The 19,010-nt window shown below is 51.4% G+C and overlaps 1 protein-coding gene across 1 annotated transcript in view; it reads left to right on the forward strand.

The window, feature by feature from the left end:
• The window catches only part of PDLIM4 (PDZ and LIM domain 4), a 39,371-nt gene that overhangs the window by 18,531 nt on the left and 1,830 nt on the right, over positions 1–19,010 (forward strand). The window contains exons 3-5 of the mRNA XM_061348140.1: positions 121–205; positions 13,154–13,332; positions 15,574–15,731. Of these exons, the coding sequence (XP_061204124.1) occupies positions 121–205; positions 13,154–13,332; positions 15,574–15,731 (422 nt within the window). The remainder of the gene's footprint in view (positions 1–120; positions 206–13,153; positions 13,333–15,573; positions 15,732–19,010) is intronic.

Below are 19,010 nucleotides of genomic sequence, written 5' to 3' on the forward strand. Positions count from 1 at the left end.
TGTGTGTTTGTGTTTTCAGAAGCCTGGTTTTTGCTGTTTGAGGGGGTTTTGAGTTTGTGGGGCTTTTGTTTTGTTCTTTAAAGTGATTTTAATTGGAGTTTCCTTCATTTCCCATTGCAGAGCTGAAGGAAAGACCTGGCCGCCTCCTGTTCTGGAAGATGGCAAGGCTCAAGCATACAGGATCAACATAGAGCCGGAACCACAGGTATGGCAGCAGCAGCCCTGCACTGGCTGGGAGAGGAGATCCATGTCCGGGGTCTGGAAAGCCCTCAGCTCTATCTGTAATCCTTGGAGTTTCTATGTGTGGGTTTAAAGCATGATGTTCACTAGACATCTATGTGCAGGTCTTGCTGTGCTTTCCTTTCCTGTGCTGAACCAGATCCCTGAGTCAATCTGCCTTACACCCAGCTCCATCACTGCCTTCCCCTCAAGCTAGGCTGTGTTGAATCAGCCATGAGGTGGGCAGGACCCAGCACAGACCCCTCCTTGAGGGCAGTGACCACCCTCATGGTCAGCATTGTGTTTGATGGAGCTGTTGGGTGCTGCCCCGATGCCTGCCCTGCCTGGAGCAGAGCACAGCACACCTGGGGTCTGCTTGTGCCTGCTTTGGCCGAGATGCCTCCATCTCTGCTGCTTCCAGCACCCACCGCACCCTCCTAATCCCATGATGCTGATTCACTTCATGTCCTGGTGTGGGGTTTTCTTACTTTTTTTCTGTCTCTTATTATAGAACCCCGGCCTGGTTTGGGTTGAAGGGACCTTAAAGCTTATCCATTTCCAACCCCTGCCATGGGCAGGGACCCCTTCCACTGGAGCAGCTTGCTCCAAGCCCCTGTTTCCAACCTGGCCTTGAGCACTGCCAGGGATGTGGAGCATCCATCTTTCTCTTCCTTCTCTCTGTTTTGCAGCTTGTCTCTTCCCTCTCTCTTCAGCTCTTCTCCCATCAGCATTCTGCTTCCACTTGCCCTGCCTTCCTGCCCTGTGATCTCTGAGAGGCAGGGCAAGGACATCCCTGTCTCCAGCAGCATCCTGATGCTGGGAGGTGGATGGATCAGAGCAAATCTCCATGTTCTGTACCTATCTCTTGAGTAGCACCTTGTTAGTGAGGTCAGGATGGCTTTTGTTCTCTTCTGGCTCCTTAAAGGGAAGAGGAATGGTGTTTTGCTCCTTTCTGCCTCTGAGCTACCCGACCTTAGGTTTTCTGGATGTGTTGGTCCATGATACATGCTGAGAGGTATCTGTGGAATGAGGAGGAGACCAGGAGGAGTGTTCAGATATTGCTTGTATGGTTTCCTTCTCAAAGGTGGTTTGTCTTACGGGCTGTTTCATGAGAGGATTTCCTCCAGCACATGCAGATGCTGCTGGATTAGCTCTGATGCTTGTATCTAGAGGTGGCTTATGCAGTGTCCAGGCAGGGGTCCCAAGGTCCCTTCACAGCTCTCCCTTGGCTCAGTCCAGAAGGAATACGAGACCTGCAAGGGTGTAAAAGGGCAGGATGATGCTGTAAGGAGTGGTGTTGGCTTCATTTCCCTTTGGTGAGGCGCGGGCAGAGAGCACCAGCAGCAGAACCTCCACCAAGTAAGGAGGATGAGTGTGAGGTTCCCCAGACAAGGAGCAGACCTGCATAGTCCCGCCTGGAACCTGTTAACTGCCACAGCCATGTGGAAGATGGAAGTATTTCACATTCCTATAGTGGGCAGAGGGGTTTTCAGGCACCAGCCCTGCACAACAGCAGCACCAGCAAACCCACGCCAGGGTCACAGACCAGCAGCTCGGGGTCTTTCCTGCCCTGAGCAGCGGAGCAGGGGGATCTGTGTGCTTGGGCTTTGAGTCCTGGCCACATTAGCTGCATTAATCAATTACAGCAATCTCTCCTGACAGATACTTTCTTTTTAATAGACTTTAATGTGCCTCAAACCCTGTGAATAATGTTAAATGAGGAACAAATGTGCAGCAGTCCCCTGCCAGATACAACATTTCTGAGGTTTAATGCAGACTGGATTTGAATCTGACTATTAATATATGTTACATATGGATCTCTTTAAAAATTAGACAGTTACAAAGACTATAATGAAGGGGGAGAGGTGGATTTTCCTGAATCCAGACCTATACTGAAAGCGTGTAAATCTGGGGAGTGCTCGGTGGGTAAAGCAGATGTGTTTGTGGCAAAGCACTGAGGCATGTGAACAAGAATAAGCAGGCACAGACAGCAGGTTCATATGATCATGGAATTAGGGCATGGTTTGGGTTGAAGGGACCTTAAAGCTCCTCCAGCTCCAACCCCTGCCACAGGCAGGGACCCCTTCCACTGGAGCAGCTTGCTCCAAGCCCCTGTGTCCAACCTGGCCTTGAGCACTGCCAGGGATGGGGCAGCCACGGGTTTGGCATCCATAGGTCCCTGCTCTTGCTCTCTTTTCGGTGGCTGTATCCCCACATTGTCTTGCTTAATGGCTTCTTGTGTTTCCCAGAGAGGAGATCAAGGAGATTGCATGCACTTATTAGAATGCTCTTGCTGTGATTGACTCCCCAGACTGAGACTGTGCCTTGAGCATGACGTCGACTGCTTGGGACACGTGCCAGCAGCTGTCCTAACCCCTGAGTTATTGCTGATGCCCTCACGACTTGACCGATGCTAAGGGTGATCATCAGCACCCAAGGGTACAGACCCTCACAGCGGGGATCCCATCCCCTGGGAGCAGAGATGCTGGTCATGGTCAGAGTCCCCTCTGGAGTGATGCCATGCGACCCTGGGCTGTATTCATCCAGCCCCTGTCGCAAAGGCGTTTGTTAGACTGTGAGGGAGAAAAGACTCATTATAAAGTAATGGCTTGGCTCAATATGTGTAACCTTTAAGCACGCTTCCTCACTTCTGGGAACAAACAAACTGCTTTGAAACCCAGTTCTGTTAGAAATCTGCCCTCGGATCACAGAAGCAGGGCTGGGGCTGCTCCTTTTCAATACCGGGCTGAGAATTTTGCTCCTTGAAAAGGGTTTTGAGAGCTTTACCCCGTGTGGCCTTTCCAGTAATGTGAAGCACATTTTCCTTCTTCCAGGCTTTACTCTATCAACTTTTCCATTGTGCTGGGCAAAGATGTCTTGGAAGTCTTCTGACTTGTGACTGGAGCAGCTCTTGCTGGAGGCCCTGGAAGATGTGAGCATGAGCAGAGTGCCTAAATCTGTGTGATTTCTAGGAAAGCATGCGCCCTGTAATTGGGTACATGTCTGTTTATTTAGGTGCAGTGTTTGTCTTGAAGGCAGTGAGGCTTGCAGTTATCTTTGTGCGAGAGAGCTTGGAAGGTACGGGCCAGCTGATGACCGCTCCTCTCTTTCTAAACGTGTTGTGGTTTCAGTTGAGCTTTGTGGAAAACCCCTACTTAGAGACTAAGAATGTAATCAATCCCCCCTCTGAAAACTTGGATTAAGGCTGTGACTGCAGGGAATCACTGCGCTTGCAACAGAGGAGGCTGGACTCGGAGAGAGCTGCTTGTTCGCAGTTAGAATCGACACTGAACAGGGTGGTAGCGAGTCACCTTCAGGAAATAATAGGGGTTTAAAAAGTAGGTTTTGGTTATCAGTTGGTTACATGGCACAAGTCTGGCCTTAACAGCAAGGGCCTATAGAGGAGGGCACAACCTCAGTGACATTCATACTTACATCCTGACTAATGAAGGGCTGTGTGTCTGGCAGGACCTGTGGGGATGCTGTGGGGTGGCTCAGTGCTCTCCAGCCAGCAATGCTGTCAGCTGGAGTCAGGGTTTCCATCACACTGGAATGACATAGCTGCTGATGCATTGGGATCTCTGGTCTCCAGGTATAAAATCACTGCTGATGCATTGGGCTCTTCGGTCTCCAGGTACAAAATCACTGCTGATGCATTGGGATCTCTGGTCTCCAGGTACAAAATCACTGCTGATGCATTGGGCTCTTCGGTCTCCAGGTACAAAATCACTGCTGATGCATTGGGATCTCTGGTCTCCAGGTACAAAATCACTGCTGATGCATTGGGATCTCTGGTCTCCAGGTACAAAATCACTGCTGATGCATTGGGCTCTTCGGTCTCCAGGTACAAAATCACTGCTGATGCATTGGGATCTCTGGTCTCCAGGTACAAAATCACTGCTAATGCATTGGGATCTCTGGTCTCCAGGTACAAAATCACTGCTGATGCATTGGGCTCTTCGGTCTCCAGGTACAAAATCACTGCTGATGCATTGGGGTCTCTGGTCTCCCTTTGCTGCCAGCTCTTTGCCCAGTGTCTGTGTCACTGTGGGCCCTGGCAGATGGAGAGAATGGGATCACCAATCCATCAGTTCCTGGAGATCTCACTGCCTTCAGGTTCCTGTAGTGTGAGCTCACTGGTCAGGATACCACCATGTGGTGCTAACAAGGGGAGAGGATGTTTGCTCCTTGACTGTTCCTTTACTGCCAGAATCAGCAGCTTTCTGGCCCTGGACTTTGAGGCACAGCCCATCAGTGCTAACTGACGGTAGATAAGTGTCTGGCTGGGAGGATAATTGCTGCAGGAATTAATTGGCAGCGTGTAGCCAGAGCTGGAATAGGATGAAAGTGCTCCCAGACCTGGACCCTTGGCTAAAATAAGCTACATGGGGTTGCAGGCTGGGTTTCCTCCGGCTGTCTGGGAGGGAGAGGCACTTCCCGCAGGTCAGCCTGGTTGCCGTGGGAATGGCATCCCAGTGCCACCCAGCCGGGACGCCGGAAGATCCAGTGGCATGGTGTTCCCAGGGGTGGGGATGATGGGTCAGTGCTCCTGTCCCCTTTGCCTTGGCCCTCGCTCATGCTCTGCTTCACAAGAAGCAGCTTTACAAGTCCAGCCAAGGGCTGAGCTCTGAGCCATGGAGAAGAGCTGGTATTTGTTAATGAGGATGAACGACTCCTCACTTAATTGACTCCCAGTCTTGCTTTGAGTTCTGGGTGTGCTGGTGTTGTGCAGGAGACTTCCAAACATCTTTGCAAGGCTTGGCACAGGCCACGCTTATTCCTGTGAACGGGGGGGTTAAATCCTCTTCGATGGAGAGGTGGGATTGCCTTTCCCAAGGTGACTGACCTTCCTTCCTCCCTGGTCCCAGGCGGGACGGGCCACGGCTGCTCCTGGGAAAGCTCTTGCAGGACCCTTGGTCCCAGCAGATGGGTATGGGACAGAGGGAGGGGAAACCGCCTGCCTCGTGCTCTGGGGAAAACAAAGAGGATGAGATAATGCCCTGGCATGGGACAGGCTCCCGGCACATGGGAACGCACAGCTTGTTGTTTGAGGGCTGAGTTAATAGCAGAAACATGCTGAATCCTGACGGCGGCTCGAAGCGGAATCAGCCTTCAGCTGCGGGTACTCGGGCAGCGTTTCACACCCAAACGTCAGGGGTTTATACACCACTGGAGCCCGCTGCTCTGATTTACTGGGTGAAGAGGTTGCACACAAGCTGGTGTGCACTCGTGTGCATTTCTCTCCTGTGATAGGTTATCGAGTCATTTGAGAGCAAAGGAGTTTCCTCAGTACCAGTGTACCGTGCTGAACCGTTGTAGCTGTTACCTTTCATGTGAAATCCTCCAGGTATCTCTAAAATCAGCATCTCCAAGTGATTTTCAACAATCCCAATATATGAAAGAGGTAAAAAGTAGTGTTAAGATAAAGGGGGGAAAAATGGGGATGGAAACTTAAAAATGGTGTTTTCTTCTCTTGAGGTAATTTAAATAGTTTGTTCTCATTGAAGGTGAACAGGAACTATACTGAAATAATAACACTGTGGGTTGATTTACAAAATGCTGGTGGATAAAGAGCTAACACACATACATACCATGTTATTTCACTTGATAACATCGGTTTCAGTGATGACTCTGTTAACACAGGTAAGGAAACTGCCTGCTTGTGTACTCAGAAATACAGGGTGTTTGGTTGGAAGCGTACATGTAGCTCGGTGTTTTTGTTCTTAGCCTTTGGGGACAAATAACTTATCCTATTTCATTTTCCTCGTTGCTTGTTTAAGATGAGGAATTACTCTTTGCAGTCACTTGTGTGACCTGCTGGGGTGAGAGCATGTGGAGAGAGGCTGGGACCAGAGGAGGGATGCAGGGAAGGGGGATGCTCGCTGTGGTCCCCAGACTCCTGTGTACCTTACCCTGTTTTTTACTGAAAGAGCCATTCAGATAAGCTGCACTGATGAAGATTGAATCTATTGGGTTTAAGCATGGGACTTTGTACAGGGGCCTATAGGGACAGAACAGGGGGAGATTGAGATGAGCTCCTAGGCAGAAGCTCTTCCCTGTGAGGGTGCTGAGGCGCTGGCACAGGGTGCCCAGAGAAGCTGTGGCTGCTGCATCCACTTTAAGGTTCCTTGAGCCCAAACCAGGCAGGGATTCTACCTCCCAATGCATTTCCAATGCTTGTGCAGAGCAGCTTTGTCTGCAGAGCTCTGCCCAAGGGCGTTTGGAAAACAGCCATTCCCTCCTGTGCCCCCCCTGGGCAGGGCTGTGATCCCCAGCTAGCTTGCTCTTGTATGCAAGTGTTAATAAACCCAGCACATCTGTACAAAGCCCTCCTCTGTCTGCTTGTCCAACACCCCCCTGCGCCCTTGATATTAAAAACATGCCCTCTGCGCTGCAGCAGGAGAGATAAACGGAAACACATTTTGAGCATTCCTGCCGGGCTCGGGTAGCTGCTTTCCATTGCTGGGAGGTTTTAAGAGGCCGCTGGTGAGCCAGGTAGCTTAAGGGATGAAGCTGGGGCATCGCAGCTCAGGTCCCTCTTGAGCTCCTTAATTCACAAGAGGGCTGTGGCTGCTCCCAGGGGTGAAGATGTTCTCTGAACCCACAGTCATCAGGCCCTTGCTGTGGCCACCACTGTGATCAAACTGAGGTGGAAGTGTCCATTCCTTAAGGAGCTGTGGAGCTCACCTCTAACAGTGAGAGACTGTCCCTGGGTTAGATGCTTGCTGTCCTTGTGCTGTGCAGTGTATAGTCCAGAACACGCACATGTGCAAATACAGAGCTGGAACAGCCTACCCTAAACCCGCTTGATTTTAATAAAACCTCATTTTAAATCAGAGCTGCTTCTTGTGAGAGCCCTCCTTTAGTAAGGGGTGGATGTCTTCCTCCTGGAGGCTGAGGAATGCATAACCCATGTTTAAAAATAGCTTAGACGTTTCCCTGTCCATGCACATGTGTTTCAGATGACTTTTGTTAAGGCTGTTGTAGTGCTGTCAAAAATAACACATCATTTAAGTGTATGATACTATAAATGAGCTATAGGAAACACTGAGCTTCTGCCTCTCTGATGCTGTTGCTCCTAATGCCGGTGCTCCCAATGGGGTGAGCCTCAGCCTGGCACCAGTGTGTTCAGCCAAGCCCCAGCTCCTGGAGTCGTGTGTTTATGGAATTACTCCTGGAAACCGAAGCCAGCCTGCTGTATGTGGAGGTACCTGTGTGGTACCTGAGGAAACGGGGGTTTGGGGCTGGAAACTCGCACTGACGCACGGTGGTGGGGCTGACCTCAGCCTGCTCCCTGCCGTAACAGCAATTACATGGGAAGCACTGGAGACTCTCACGTCGTGCCTTAGCTGCAGCTTGCGGGGGTTCCAGCAGGAATTGCAGTGTGTAAAACAGAAAGAAGCACTTTAAAGTGAGCCTTACTGCTGGGGCCAGGGCCATGAAGCTGAGCAAACCTGAGCGATGCTCACTAGGGCCTGACCCACGGGTGCTTTCAGCATGTCCAAGACCCAGCACAGGGCTGTGGGGCTCGTTTGGAGCCCCTGTCCCAAGTGCTCACTGCTGTGCACTAACATCCAGGCCTTCTCGGGGTCCAGAGCATCGTGGGGACGTGGGCTGGGACTCTGCCAGGCTCCACATTGAGTCGTGTTTCATGTGAACGTTGTCTGTATCCTTTTAACTGAAAACCCATCTGATCTCAAGGGTTTGGTCTCTTGCTTAGGTCTGAAAAATGAATTTGGTGTTTAGCTGATGACTGGGAAAGGAGCGGAGCAAGGAGGACGTGATGGATAAAGCTTTCCTTCAGGCTGTGGTATAGACTGAAAGAGGAACTTGGCAGAGTGTCTGAGACCCGTCTCATAACGTAACCCCCACACTCTGTTCATCCAGCTTCAGCAAACTACACCCAGCCTTTGTGCTTATCTGTTCATCTTCTGAGCTAAATAAAGGGATCGTACTTAGGAGACCTTTGTAAAGTTAGATTGAAGCCTGCTTGGTCTGTAAAAACAGCACCTCAACAGCACATCTGACCGGTGCTAACAGGGCAATGTGTGTTCAGATGTGTGTAGCTTTTAACACTCACCCAGCTTTGGGGGCAGCTTTTGACATGAAGTGATTGCCACAGGATTTCTCCTGCAGCTCTGAGCTGGAGAAGCAGTCCTGCTCATGTAAACGTGCTACTTGCATTCGGATGGAAACTGTGCTGTCCATCCCATGTGCGTCCCTTGTGGGCGATCACAAGATTTCCACTTCTGGGTCTTTTGGACCAGTTTATCAGGGACAAAGCACTGTCTTTGCTATTGAAGAGCTGGGGGGAAGGAGAGGAAGGTTTGCATTGGTGAGTTGCTGTTGTCTCCTGTGCAGAGAATGAGTTTCAGTCGCAAGGGTACAGGTTATCCTAGGAGGTTTCTTCAGGCACGTTTGCATGAAAAAGGACTTAATGGAGGCAGTAAAATTTCACCCACAAAAAGCACTGTGCCAGGACAGGTCAGAACCTTTGCTTCAGTGAAATCCTTGCTGTATCCTTTCCTTTTCTCCTGCTGCCAGCTCTGAGCCCTGGGCAGCCAGTGGTGCCAGGCACTCATTGGAGAAGCTGGGGAGCCCGTCACCAGGCTGTCTGGGCACACCGGACAGCAGACACAGTGGGGATGGGTCTCCCATCACTGCTCAGCCTTGCAGGAACCATGATGGGTTTGCTCTGAGCTGATCTTTTCAGGTGTAGCTATTGAGGCAGATGGTCTGATGGCCCTTTAATGGTAGTGACATCCGTTATCCCAGTCCTGCAGAAAGGATCTCTTGCCTCTTCTCTTCCATGGCAGGCAGCTGGGGGACCCATGCCAGGGACAGCTTTTAGCCATATATTGCAGAGGCAGAGAAGTGCTGGTGAGTTCTCTGCAGAATGCAGCTGGGCTCAATTACACAAGCTCAGAGCAAGTAAAACCCTGGTGAGGAGCTGGAATGTTCAGGCTCAGCCTGCCACCCCTGCAGGATGGACACTGGTAACCAAGTGTGGTCACAGAGGTACCTCTCACAGGTGATGCTCTGACCTCCCTGGTGCACAAATAGCAACACTTATATCTAATTCACCACTTTGGCAGCAAACTCCTGGCTGACACTGCTCTGGTTTTAGGAAATGGATCTGAAGCACAGCAAACAGAAAAGTGCTTTTGGCTGAGCCAAGCCGTTAACGACCAGCTCTGGTTAAGTCTGATGCAGGGTGTGTTTGGAACAGAGAGCAGGATGGGCTCTAGGAGAATAAACATCTCACAGGGAATCCCGCCTTGGGAACCAGAGCTGCTGCTGGTCCTGCCCCTGCAGATCATCTCCCACCACTGCACAAGGGGGCTTCAGGATGGGTTTGGGGCTTAGAGGTGTGATTGTGGAGCTGTGTTCAGCTCGCAGGTCTGCTCCCAAGGAAGGTTTCTAAGGTATTCCAAAGCTGTCATCAATCAAAGCCCTTCCACATCAGGCTGTGTGCACCAGTGTTTGCATGGAGGTTGTAGGAGCCTCTAACTGGCCTTTTAAATTATCGGTCTTCAGGTTTGATCTCTGCTAGTCTGGAAAATGAGATGAGCTTTTCTGTGTGTACTTCTGCCCTTTTAAGGGTCCTGATTTGAAGCACTGTGAAGTGGGCATTGGCCGAGGGTGCTCATCGCGCATCACGCTGGATCAGAACCGTAGCCATACGCAAACCACCCCAAAATCCACCTGCTCCCTGACAGTGGGGCTTCAAACTGCTCCTTCCTGGCTCTGCCTTGTGTATATCCCTGTGGGATGGCTGTGTGAACCGTGTCTGCCAGCAGCGGGAAGCCTGGGCTCCAGGAGCTCCAGATGCTGGGTGTCAGCTTGGTTGCACTCCATAACTGATGGTCCTAGAAGGCAAGCGTGAGGAAACAGATTGCATGTTTCTGTTTCCTAGGGGTAGGAGCTCTGCTCGGTGCAGCTTTGCAGGCCAGCTCCTGGGGAGGGTTTGCAAACCCTTCTCATTTAAGAGAGGCCATAAAAAGCAGGAAGGAAAACCAGCAGAGAAAAGCAAATTGAGGGGAATTTTAACTATCTTGAACCTGAGAACTGGAAGGAAACCATCTGGTTCTAGGGTCCTGAGGATGAATGCAGGAGGGTTGTGCACAGTGGGGTCTCACAGCCTTTGCCATGAGGAGAAGGAGACTGTCCTGAAGAGATTCCTGTGCAACAGGAAAAGTGCATGGCAGAGAAACTGAGCAAAAAGGAAGGCAGAGACCAGTGTGCACTGAGGGGTGAATGCTTTCTGTGTGTTAGCTGTCCCCAACACAAATCACAGCTCCCAAAGCCTGCAAAGAGCTTGGTGGAAGAGGCTGAGGGACTTCCATTGCTTCACCTCCATGGGATTGGTCTGGTAAGTGTCAGGGTAGTAGGAGTGCTTTGGTGTCTGTCAGGAGGAGCCTGTTCATCCCTATGGATGCTGCTGGCTCACCTGTGGCTTTATAAGCCCTTTATAACCTGTAAGAGGCAACTCACCCTTATGTAGTGAGGCAATGTAAGGGTGAGCTGCCACCACCATGAGCATCCTCTTCCCCCAGGGACCCCAAGGAACTCTGCAGTGCAGGGAGGGCTCTGAAATGCCCTGTTTCCATCACCAACCTCATGCCTTTCAGAGAGAGCCCAAGCAGTAAGTTTTGGCTTTATAGATGATGATGTGCAAATTGCTGAGCTTAGCAGGGACAAATGGGCAACGCTTTACAAGTTACCCTGCATTAAAGCAAGTCTGTGGAGATTGTTCCTTAGGTCCTTTGATGGTTTCCATTCCAGACATAACCAGTCCCATGCTCCCAGTGAAGGAGCCTGGATATCCCTGGTGCAGAGGAGCCTGTGGGAAGGAGAGCAGAGGATCCTGCCCTGTCCTCTCCTCTGCAGGCAGAGGCCCCAGTTGCTGTGTTCCTCAGACCAAGTGTGCATCACTGCATGGGTAATTAATGATAATGGGTGTCTAAAAGCATCGTTCTGTGGCTCTCAATAGCCTGCCAGCCAGCACCGGCCATTGCTTTTCTCCCTGAAATGTTTATGATCCTTCTTTTCCTCCCTGTGTCACGGTTGAAAGCGTTTTCTTTATTTCCCTTGAACGAATAATGTAAATCTGGGAACTGGAAACCCATAGCCTGGTTATATATGTGTGTGTGTATATATATATATATAATATGAAGAATATAAATCAGGGAATAGTTAAAATGGTATTATTCCTGGCAGCTAAACTCCTTTTTTAATAAACATTTTGATTTCTTGTTTTGGAAGCTGTTTGCCCCATGTGTGTATGCAACCACATGGAAGGAGCAGTGCAGAGAGGGCTTGGGGTGGCTGCTGAGCCTTCTGAGGTGGTGGAAGTACCAGGAGCTTGCTGGAGTCTGCAGCTTTTCAGCCGGTGGCAGGAAAAATGCGTAGTTAAGCCTGGTTCTTATCAATCCCAGAACCCCAGCCTGGTTTGGGTTGAAGGGACCTTAAAGCTCCAACCCCTGCCATGGGCAGGGACCCCTTCCACTGGAGCAGCTTGCTCCAAGCCCCTGTGTCCAACCTGGCCTTGAGCACTGCCAGGGATGGGGCAGCCACAGCTTCTCTGGGCACCCTGTGCCAGCGCCTCAGCACCCTCACAGGGAAGAGCTTCTGCCTCAGAGCTCAGCTCAGTCTCCCCTCGGGCAGGTTCAAGCCGTCAATGGGAGCTCTGCCTTAGGAAGAGGTGAAGAATTGGAATTCCAAGATCTTTTCCTAGCAGGATCTGGTTTTTATTTCTCTAAGCTGCTCAGTTTTACAAGGCTTGGGAACGCCGGTGCTCTCCGCTCTGCACCAGTGATGGGCATTTGTTTCCAATTAGTATTTATTGGATTATTCCAGTCAGAAGGAAGCTCTGTGTTAGAGCCCTGCAGGATGCGCTCTGTTATTTGTTCACAGGACGGTGTTTTCTTTTCCTGCTTGGTTTTGCATCAGTGTCGCTGGGGATCTGCCTTGAAACAGATTAAACCAGATTAAACAGATTACAGCCTCTTAAACAAGCGTCTGTTTCTTCCACGGGTAAGGGCATGTTTCAGACTCGCATGGCTGGAAATAGCAGCAGCCTAGAGCACCCTGACACCCTGAAGGCTGTGTCCAGCTTCCTGCTGCTTTTCCCAATATCTGGAATTAGCCCTTCTCTGGGGAAGGGGGTGCTGGTCACGGCGTGGATCAGATGGTTTGTGGCAAGATTAGCAGTAGGTACTGTTGGATTTATGGGTGTGCATGGGGATGACTAACAAAGCTATGGAAAAACACATAGGTAGTGTTTTATGTAGGGAAAATAATATGGAAAACTTGTGGTTTAATGGCATCCGACTTCCTGACATGAGGTCATATTTCCATAGTTTGCCTTGCGAATTAAAAAGCAAATGAGAATGCAAAGACTGAGCTGAACCTTTGACCAGTGCGTTTCTCACTGTGAGTGACTGAGAAAACCTCCCCAAACCAGGGATCTCTGTGGGCAAAGGTAGTGGCAAATAAGTGAAAATACCAGGATTGGCCCCAGGTCCTGTGCCTGGGGCTGAGAGCTTGGGTTTTGCTGGTGTAAATCAGAGCGATTGCCTCAAGTCAGGAGAGCGAGAGGGGCTCTGGAGCGATGTAACACGAAATGAGAAGCAGGCTCAGAGCCCTTGTGTGCGGAAATAACAGGCTTTTACAGGAGAATAAATGTGGAATACCTGGCAGTGGCTCCCCATGGGGGAACCGGCAAGTTCATTTGGTCCAAGACCAAGGAAAGGCGCAGAGATCCAGCAAGACTGAGCTGCGGGTCAAGCCTGAGTTTTCCTTTTCCCGCTGCATATCTCTGTTTTCCATAGCACATATACCATATTACTACTGCGCAGTGCACAGCCCCTCTGCATGCATCCTGCTAAGAACCAGAAAGCCCAAGGTGTTCCTGCTTTTTCCTCTCTTCCAGGACAACGGACCGGCCCAGAGCAGGAGGACGATGCCCCATGTGCCTGGTGGCAGCGCCATGGACAACAAGCAGATGCTGAATGTGCAGCACCACCACCCGAACCGGCTCTATGCCAACAGCAGCTCCGAGTCAGCTCTGCCAGGCCAGCTGAGTGGCCTCCACATATCTCCTGCCCACAGGTAGGATGAGAGCATGGCCAGGCCCTGGGTTCTCTCCTGCAAACTTGGTTTCAGGGGGATACATTGAGGCTGTGGTGATCCTGGAGCCCCTGGGTTCCTTCACCAGCTCCGTTGTCCTTCTCTGGGCTCAGCTCCTCAATACCTCTCAGTATGTCCCAGAACTGGAAGATGGGTGAAGGAGCTGGTTTTCCAGATCTCCGTAAGATCCTTCTATTGCCAATGGGGGTAGGTAGCTTAGTAGCATCAGATCCAGTCCGCAGGCTGGGATGAATGCCAGGGAGCATCAGAAACGTTAGTTAGATTGGATATAAGGAGGAAATTCTTTCCTGTGAGGGTGGTGAGGCACTGGAATGGGTTGCCCAGGGAGGTTGTGAATGCTCCATCCCTGGCAGTGTTCAAGGCCAGGTTGGATGGAGCCTTGGGTGAGATGGTTTAGTGTGAGGTGTCCCTGCCCATGGCAGGGGGTTGGAACTGGGTGATCTTAAGGTCCTTTCCAACCCGAACTATTCTTTGATTCTATGATTCTATCCTGGTTTTCCAAAGTATATAGGCAAGGCAGGATGGAGAGGTTTGCCCTCCTAGGAGTGGGGATTGCCCCACCACAGACCCAGGAGCAGACACTTGGCCTGGAACTGGAGGTACCCACAGGGAAAATGAGCCCCAGTAAATGGGGGTGTTTGGGAATGGTCGATCCGGTCCGTGCAGCTGTGCAGGAGGCTGGGAAATAAAGAACACTCCAAGGAAAGAAACAGCTTTTGTGTAGCCAGGAGGGGTTTGGGTGGAAGATTCGGGCTTTGAGACGGGCCAGGTTGTGGACTGCGATGCTTGCGCATGGCTTAGGCTGCTGCTGATTTATGCTCCTCCAGACTGGCAACATCCTGCAAGCAAGCAGTGTTCTGCATCGCATACAGCGAGCAAAGAGAGTTTCTGTTCATTGGGGAGCTCTCTGCCTGCACTAATTCATATTTCAGTGACGCTGCGAGCCAGCTTCTTCCCTGCGCTGCTCCAGGGGAGTTAATGAAGCTGGAAAGGAGGGATGTGCACAAAAAGCATGGAGAACAAAACCTCGTGTTTATCTCTGTGCGAGCCAAAGGGCAGGAGATTAGCTCGAGCGTTTGAGTAGAATTGGGGCAGAAGTGAATTTGTGCTTGATGGGGCCGGACAGGTCAAAACCTGCTGCTTTTCATTGAGGATGTGTGAACTGAGGTACGAGAGGGCTGCAGCAGGGCGCAGGGGAACCCAGGGCTGATTTTCTTTGTTTGAAAGTGAGTTTTATTTCTCTTTAATTCTGTTTCCATGCAACGAATGCAGTGCTGGTGGGGAAAATGAGCCAGACGATGGCTCAGATCTGTGTGATGGGGTTCAGGGCTCTCGCTGGTTTCCTTGGCTTTATAATGACCTTGGTGACCTCCTCCTGAAACAGGAAAAGGAGCCCCTTCCCACTGAGCTGTGCTGTGCTTTGGGGCCCCACTGAAGCACAACAGCACTCGAATTCACCTCTGCTCAGCAGGACACGTGCACATGTACCCAGAATAGGGTTGATTCCAAGCTGTGCTTGCAGTGTTTTGCTGTGCTGAGTGAACCAGAATCATGGTTTAAATGACTCTTTGTTGTCTGTTGTACCCCAGTCGTGCTGCATCCAGGCAAGGAGCAGTGTCTGGATGCTGGAGGTTGGGGGGGCAGTTATGGGGCTGCTCTTGTGTCCCCTCCACCACCTCATTTTAGCTGTGGCTGTGCCTGGCAAATGGATCTTTCCATGCGGTCACCTACAGGAATGCTAACTTCAAAAGAGATGGAAAGGGGATTTGCTGTCATGCCTGTGCCCGGCAGCAGCACACGTTGTCCCCATGCTGGGTGTCCCAACAGTGGTACAAGGGGTGGCTGGACCTCCTGGCCCTACCTCATTAAAGAAACTCATTGTTTTACCCGTTTTTCCCAATACATTCCATGTGTGGCACAGCAACTGGCAGTGCTTGTAAGCAGCTGCCCTATTTCCTGAAGGCATCTGGTAACGGGGCCAGCCCAAACTGCGTTGCTCAATCAGAGCTGAAGAGGGAACAAGTTTAACTTCCCTGGTTCAGTGGCTGTTCCTGGGACAGGCACCTCCAGGCACAGAAACCATGGGAACAGAGAGGTGTTTAACTGAATCTGAGGGAATGTGGAGGCTCCCATCGGTCCCTCGGGAGCTGACAGGCGCTGTTTGTATCTGACTTGAGCCTTTCTTTCTCTCCTTCAAAACAGCATCGACCCCGTGAAGTCTCTCCCACGGAACAGAAATGGGATTGATGTGGAGTCAGACGTCTACAAGATGCTTCAGGATTATGAAAAGCCCATTTCGGAGCCTAAGCAGTCTGGGTCCTTCCGATACTTGCAGGGCATGTTGGAGGCTGGTGAGAATGGTAAGGAGGTTGGCATCCGTAGTGTGTGCCATCAAGTCCTCCCTGCAAACAGGGCTGTGGCTTGAGCCATCATTTGGTCTCTTTGCACCCCCTTCCTTGGTCCCACACCCACCAAGCTGCTATTGGAGGCTTCACCTCCTTCTCCTTCCTTTACTGAGGTCCAGAAGCTTGGAAAGCCTCTGAAGGACCCATCTATAAGAGCTGATGGGAAGGGGCTGCAACCTCTTCTGCTTTGCTGCTTTACCATACATCACCCTGGTGCTGGGGCAGCTCAGCCCAACACGGGATGCTCTGAGCATCCTGTGAGGGTCCTGGCTCCCTGCACATCCTGGATCCCTGCATCTGGGTGGCAGGTTTCAAACCGGGATTTCGGATACTCGGCGTCTGGGGGCTTCCCAGGTTTTGTGGTTGACTTGAGCATGGTGTGAAAGTTGGGTTTCCAGGCGGCTTCTGCATGGCAGCTCTGCTCCCGGGACTGCTTGTGGAACACACTGGTCTGAGGTGGTTGTGTCAGATCACCAGTGGAGAGCCAGCAGCCTGTCTGAGTAAATGGCATTTGCATAAGGACGTGGGATGGTCCTCGGCAATGCAGGGATAGCGATCAGGAGCTCCTGGCTCACATCTGCCGTCTGCCACAGCTTCCTGCCTGTGTCGTTAACACAAGCAGGAGCCAGCTCCAAGCATTAAATAAGATCCCCAAACGATACATTTCAGCTTCTTTTTATTTGCCTCTCAACCTTGAGTCCACTGCAGCTTTTATGTTCAAACTCTCAGGCTTTGCCTTACAATCATTAGGGCAGGACTCTTCTTTCTGCTTCCTTCCAAGAGCCTCGTACTCCGATCATGTGAATCCAGGAACTTAGTTTTTATGGGAAAACACCAACTACTGGAAATCACATTATGCAGCTGCAGGAGGTAGCAAGTGGGGCTGCTGCACTCAAGTTTCTGTGTGTATAAAATGATGGCGAGCCCTGTTCTTTGACCAGTAGGGTATTGCTTGCTTCACAAGAAGCACGATCACAGGTAACTTCTGAGCATCGAGAGGTTCCTCCCGTTCCAGTTTCCTCAGTGGTACTGAGGTGTGTCTGCAAAGCATGAGATAGGATCAGCCTTGGAAGCACTGGATGTAAATACTGCAGCCCCTCCTAGGCTGGCAGGAAAACCAGTGCTAATGACAGGCTCCAGTTGTACCTTCAAGTCCTTCACTGAGAGCAAGCAGGAGTAGCTCCTTGTGCAGAGTCTGCTGCACCCCAGGCCTCCTCATTAGGAAGAATAAATAGGAAGCAACTGTGTTAATGCTGTGAGGCACTGGCACAGGGTGCCCAGAGAAGCTGTGGCTGCCCCATCCCTGGCAGTGCTCAAGGCCAGGTTGAACACAGGGGCTTGGAGCAAGCTGCTCCAGTGGAAGAGGTCCCTGCCCATGGCAGGGGTTGGAGCTGGGTGAGCTTTAAGGTCCCTTCAACCCAAACCAGGCTGAGGTTCTGTGTCTCCTCCCTTCTCTGTGCCAGGGGAAGGGAACAAAATTGGAGCTTTGCTGTTTTGCTCCTGCCTCACCTCGCATCCTGCAGTGCAGGGGGGCAGAAACCCAGTGCTGCCCTTTGGGAGGACAGGAGAAGGAAAAGGCTATGGGGGACAGAGAGGTGCTGGGACAGTGCCCGGACCCTGGGTCTGCCCCTGCCAGTCCTGGTGTCTGCTTGTCCCAGCAGTTCCTTGGCACCAGCCCATCCCCAGTGCAGTGTTATTGGGTTGGAGCCCAGGATGCTGCTGATGGGCATGAGCCAGGGTGGTGACAGGCTGGAGGGGTCCCTCCTGGGGCTCTGCCTCCCCTTTCCCCCTCGGCTGTGCTGGCAGTGGGGACGTGTGGCTGCAGGCACAGCCTGCCCCGTGCCGTGGTCGTTACACTCTGTTTACTTCATAAAGGATGAGAAATTAAGTGAAAAGCCTCTCTCCTGGCATAAAGCTCCATGATACATTGAGATTTCAAATCCCAGGAGTGTTCCTGCTTCGTTGTTTTACAGCTCCCACCCCTCCTCCTTCTTCCTTAAGCCTAAAATTATACATTTTGGCCTGAGCCTGCTTTGTGTTGTCCTTTTAAAGTCAAGATCTCCTCTCCTGAGGAGCTGGGTGTCTCGGACAACCACCTCATTTATATGGAGGGTGTTTCTACTGGAAGCCCAGCATCACCAGCCCCATCCCGACACCCTTAAGGAGCAATGCTTCATGCTGAGGATTTTGGGGAGGCTGGAGGAATCGCAGCAGTTGTCTCTATGGGTGCCCTTGGTGTGGGCAGGATGAGCATTGCAGCCGCAGACAGGGATGGTGATGGTTCAGATTGTGGAGTGAAAGCATCTCGCTGCCTGGCTGAGGACCATAAATTGCTGTGAGGCTGTGGGCTGGTAAACAGAAGGAAATGATCCGTCATTGGGAGGATGGGAAGCAGCTCTGTCTGCAGGGCTTGTTTTGCTGTAAAATCGTTTGGGTTCTTCCTCTCCTTCTCCTCCTCTCTTTTCTAAGCAGCTTATCCAAGCTCTGCCTGAGAGACAGCGACAGCTTGACTTGAATGCTGGCAATGAGCACGTCTGGTCCAAGCACGCCAGGTCCCTCGCTGCGGGAAGCCAACAGCTTAAGCAGTTGTTTCGGTTGATTCCCAGCAAGGCAGAGGAAGGACTCAGCAAGGGAGCTTGGCTGGAGCCAGCCCAGGGCTTGGGGGACCCCTGAGCTGGAGCAGCCCCGCTCTGGTCCTGGGCAGGCGCTGTCGTGGCTCTTGGTGTCTCCAGGCACTGTATTTGCTCTCAGGAGAGTGGGATTTGATGGGAAATTGGTTCTTTTGGGTTTACTCACTTGGCTTGTGTTGGTGTCTGGATCAGAGCTATGGCTGGAGATGGGGTTTGCTGTGTGAGGCTGCCTGCACATCCCAAGGGTGAGCTGGGTGGTACTCACTAAACAGCCCAGCAGCCACATTCATATCTCATGTCTGGATAAGGCAGCTTTGCCTTTGACAAGGTGTATATGCCACATTGTTAGCACAGTGCATGGATGTATCTGCTGGTGCCACCAAGGGCTTCTGCCATCACCCATGCTTCATTAGGATGAGCAGAGGTGAGCGCAGCGTCCTGCGGTCATCCACGGCCCCAGATGCTGTCTGAATCTACCTGGTCTCACTATTTGCTTTTTCATCCCTTCCAAGCGTGTTGTGACAAAGGCTCGCCTGAGTCCTCATCAAAGGAAGAAGAAACAAAAGCCGGGCGAGGGCAGGTTCTCAGTGTGTGTCTGTGTCAC

This window comes from Neopsephotus bourkii, unplaced genomic scaffold, assembly GCF_033783945.1.
Source record: "Neopsephotus bourkii isolate Nb327-2 ecotype Australia unplaced genomic scaffold, CSIRO-AGI_Nbou_v1 NB_52, whole genome shotgun sequence".
NCBI classification, from domain to species: domain Eukaryota; kingdom Metazoa; phylum Chordata; class Aves; order Psittaciformes; family Psittacidae; genus Neopsephotus; species Neopsephotus bourkii.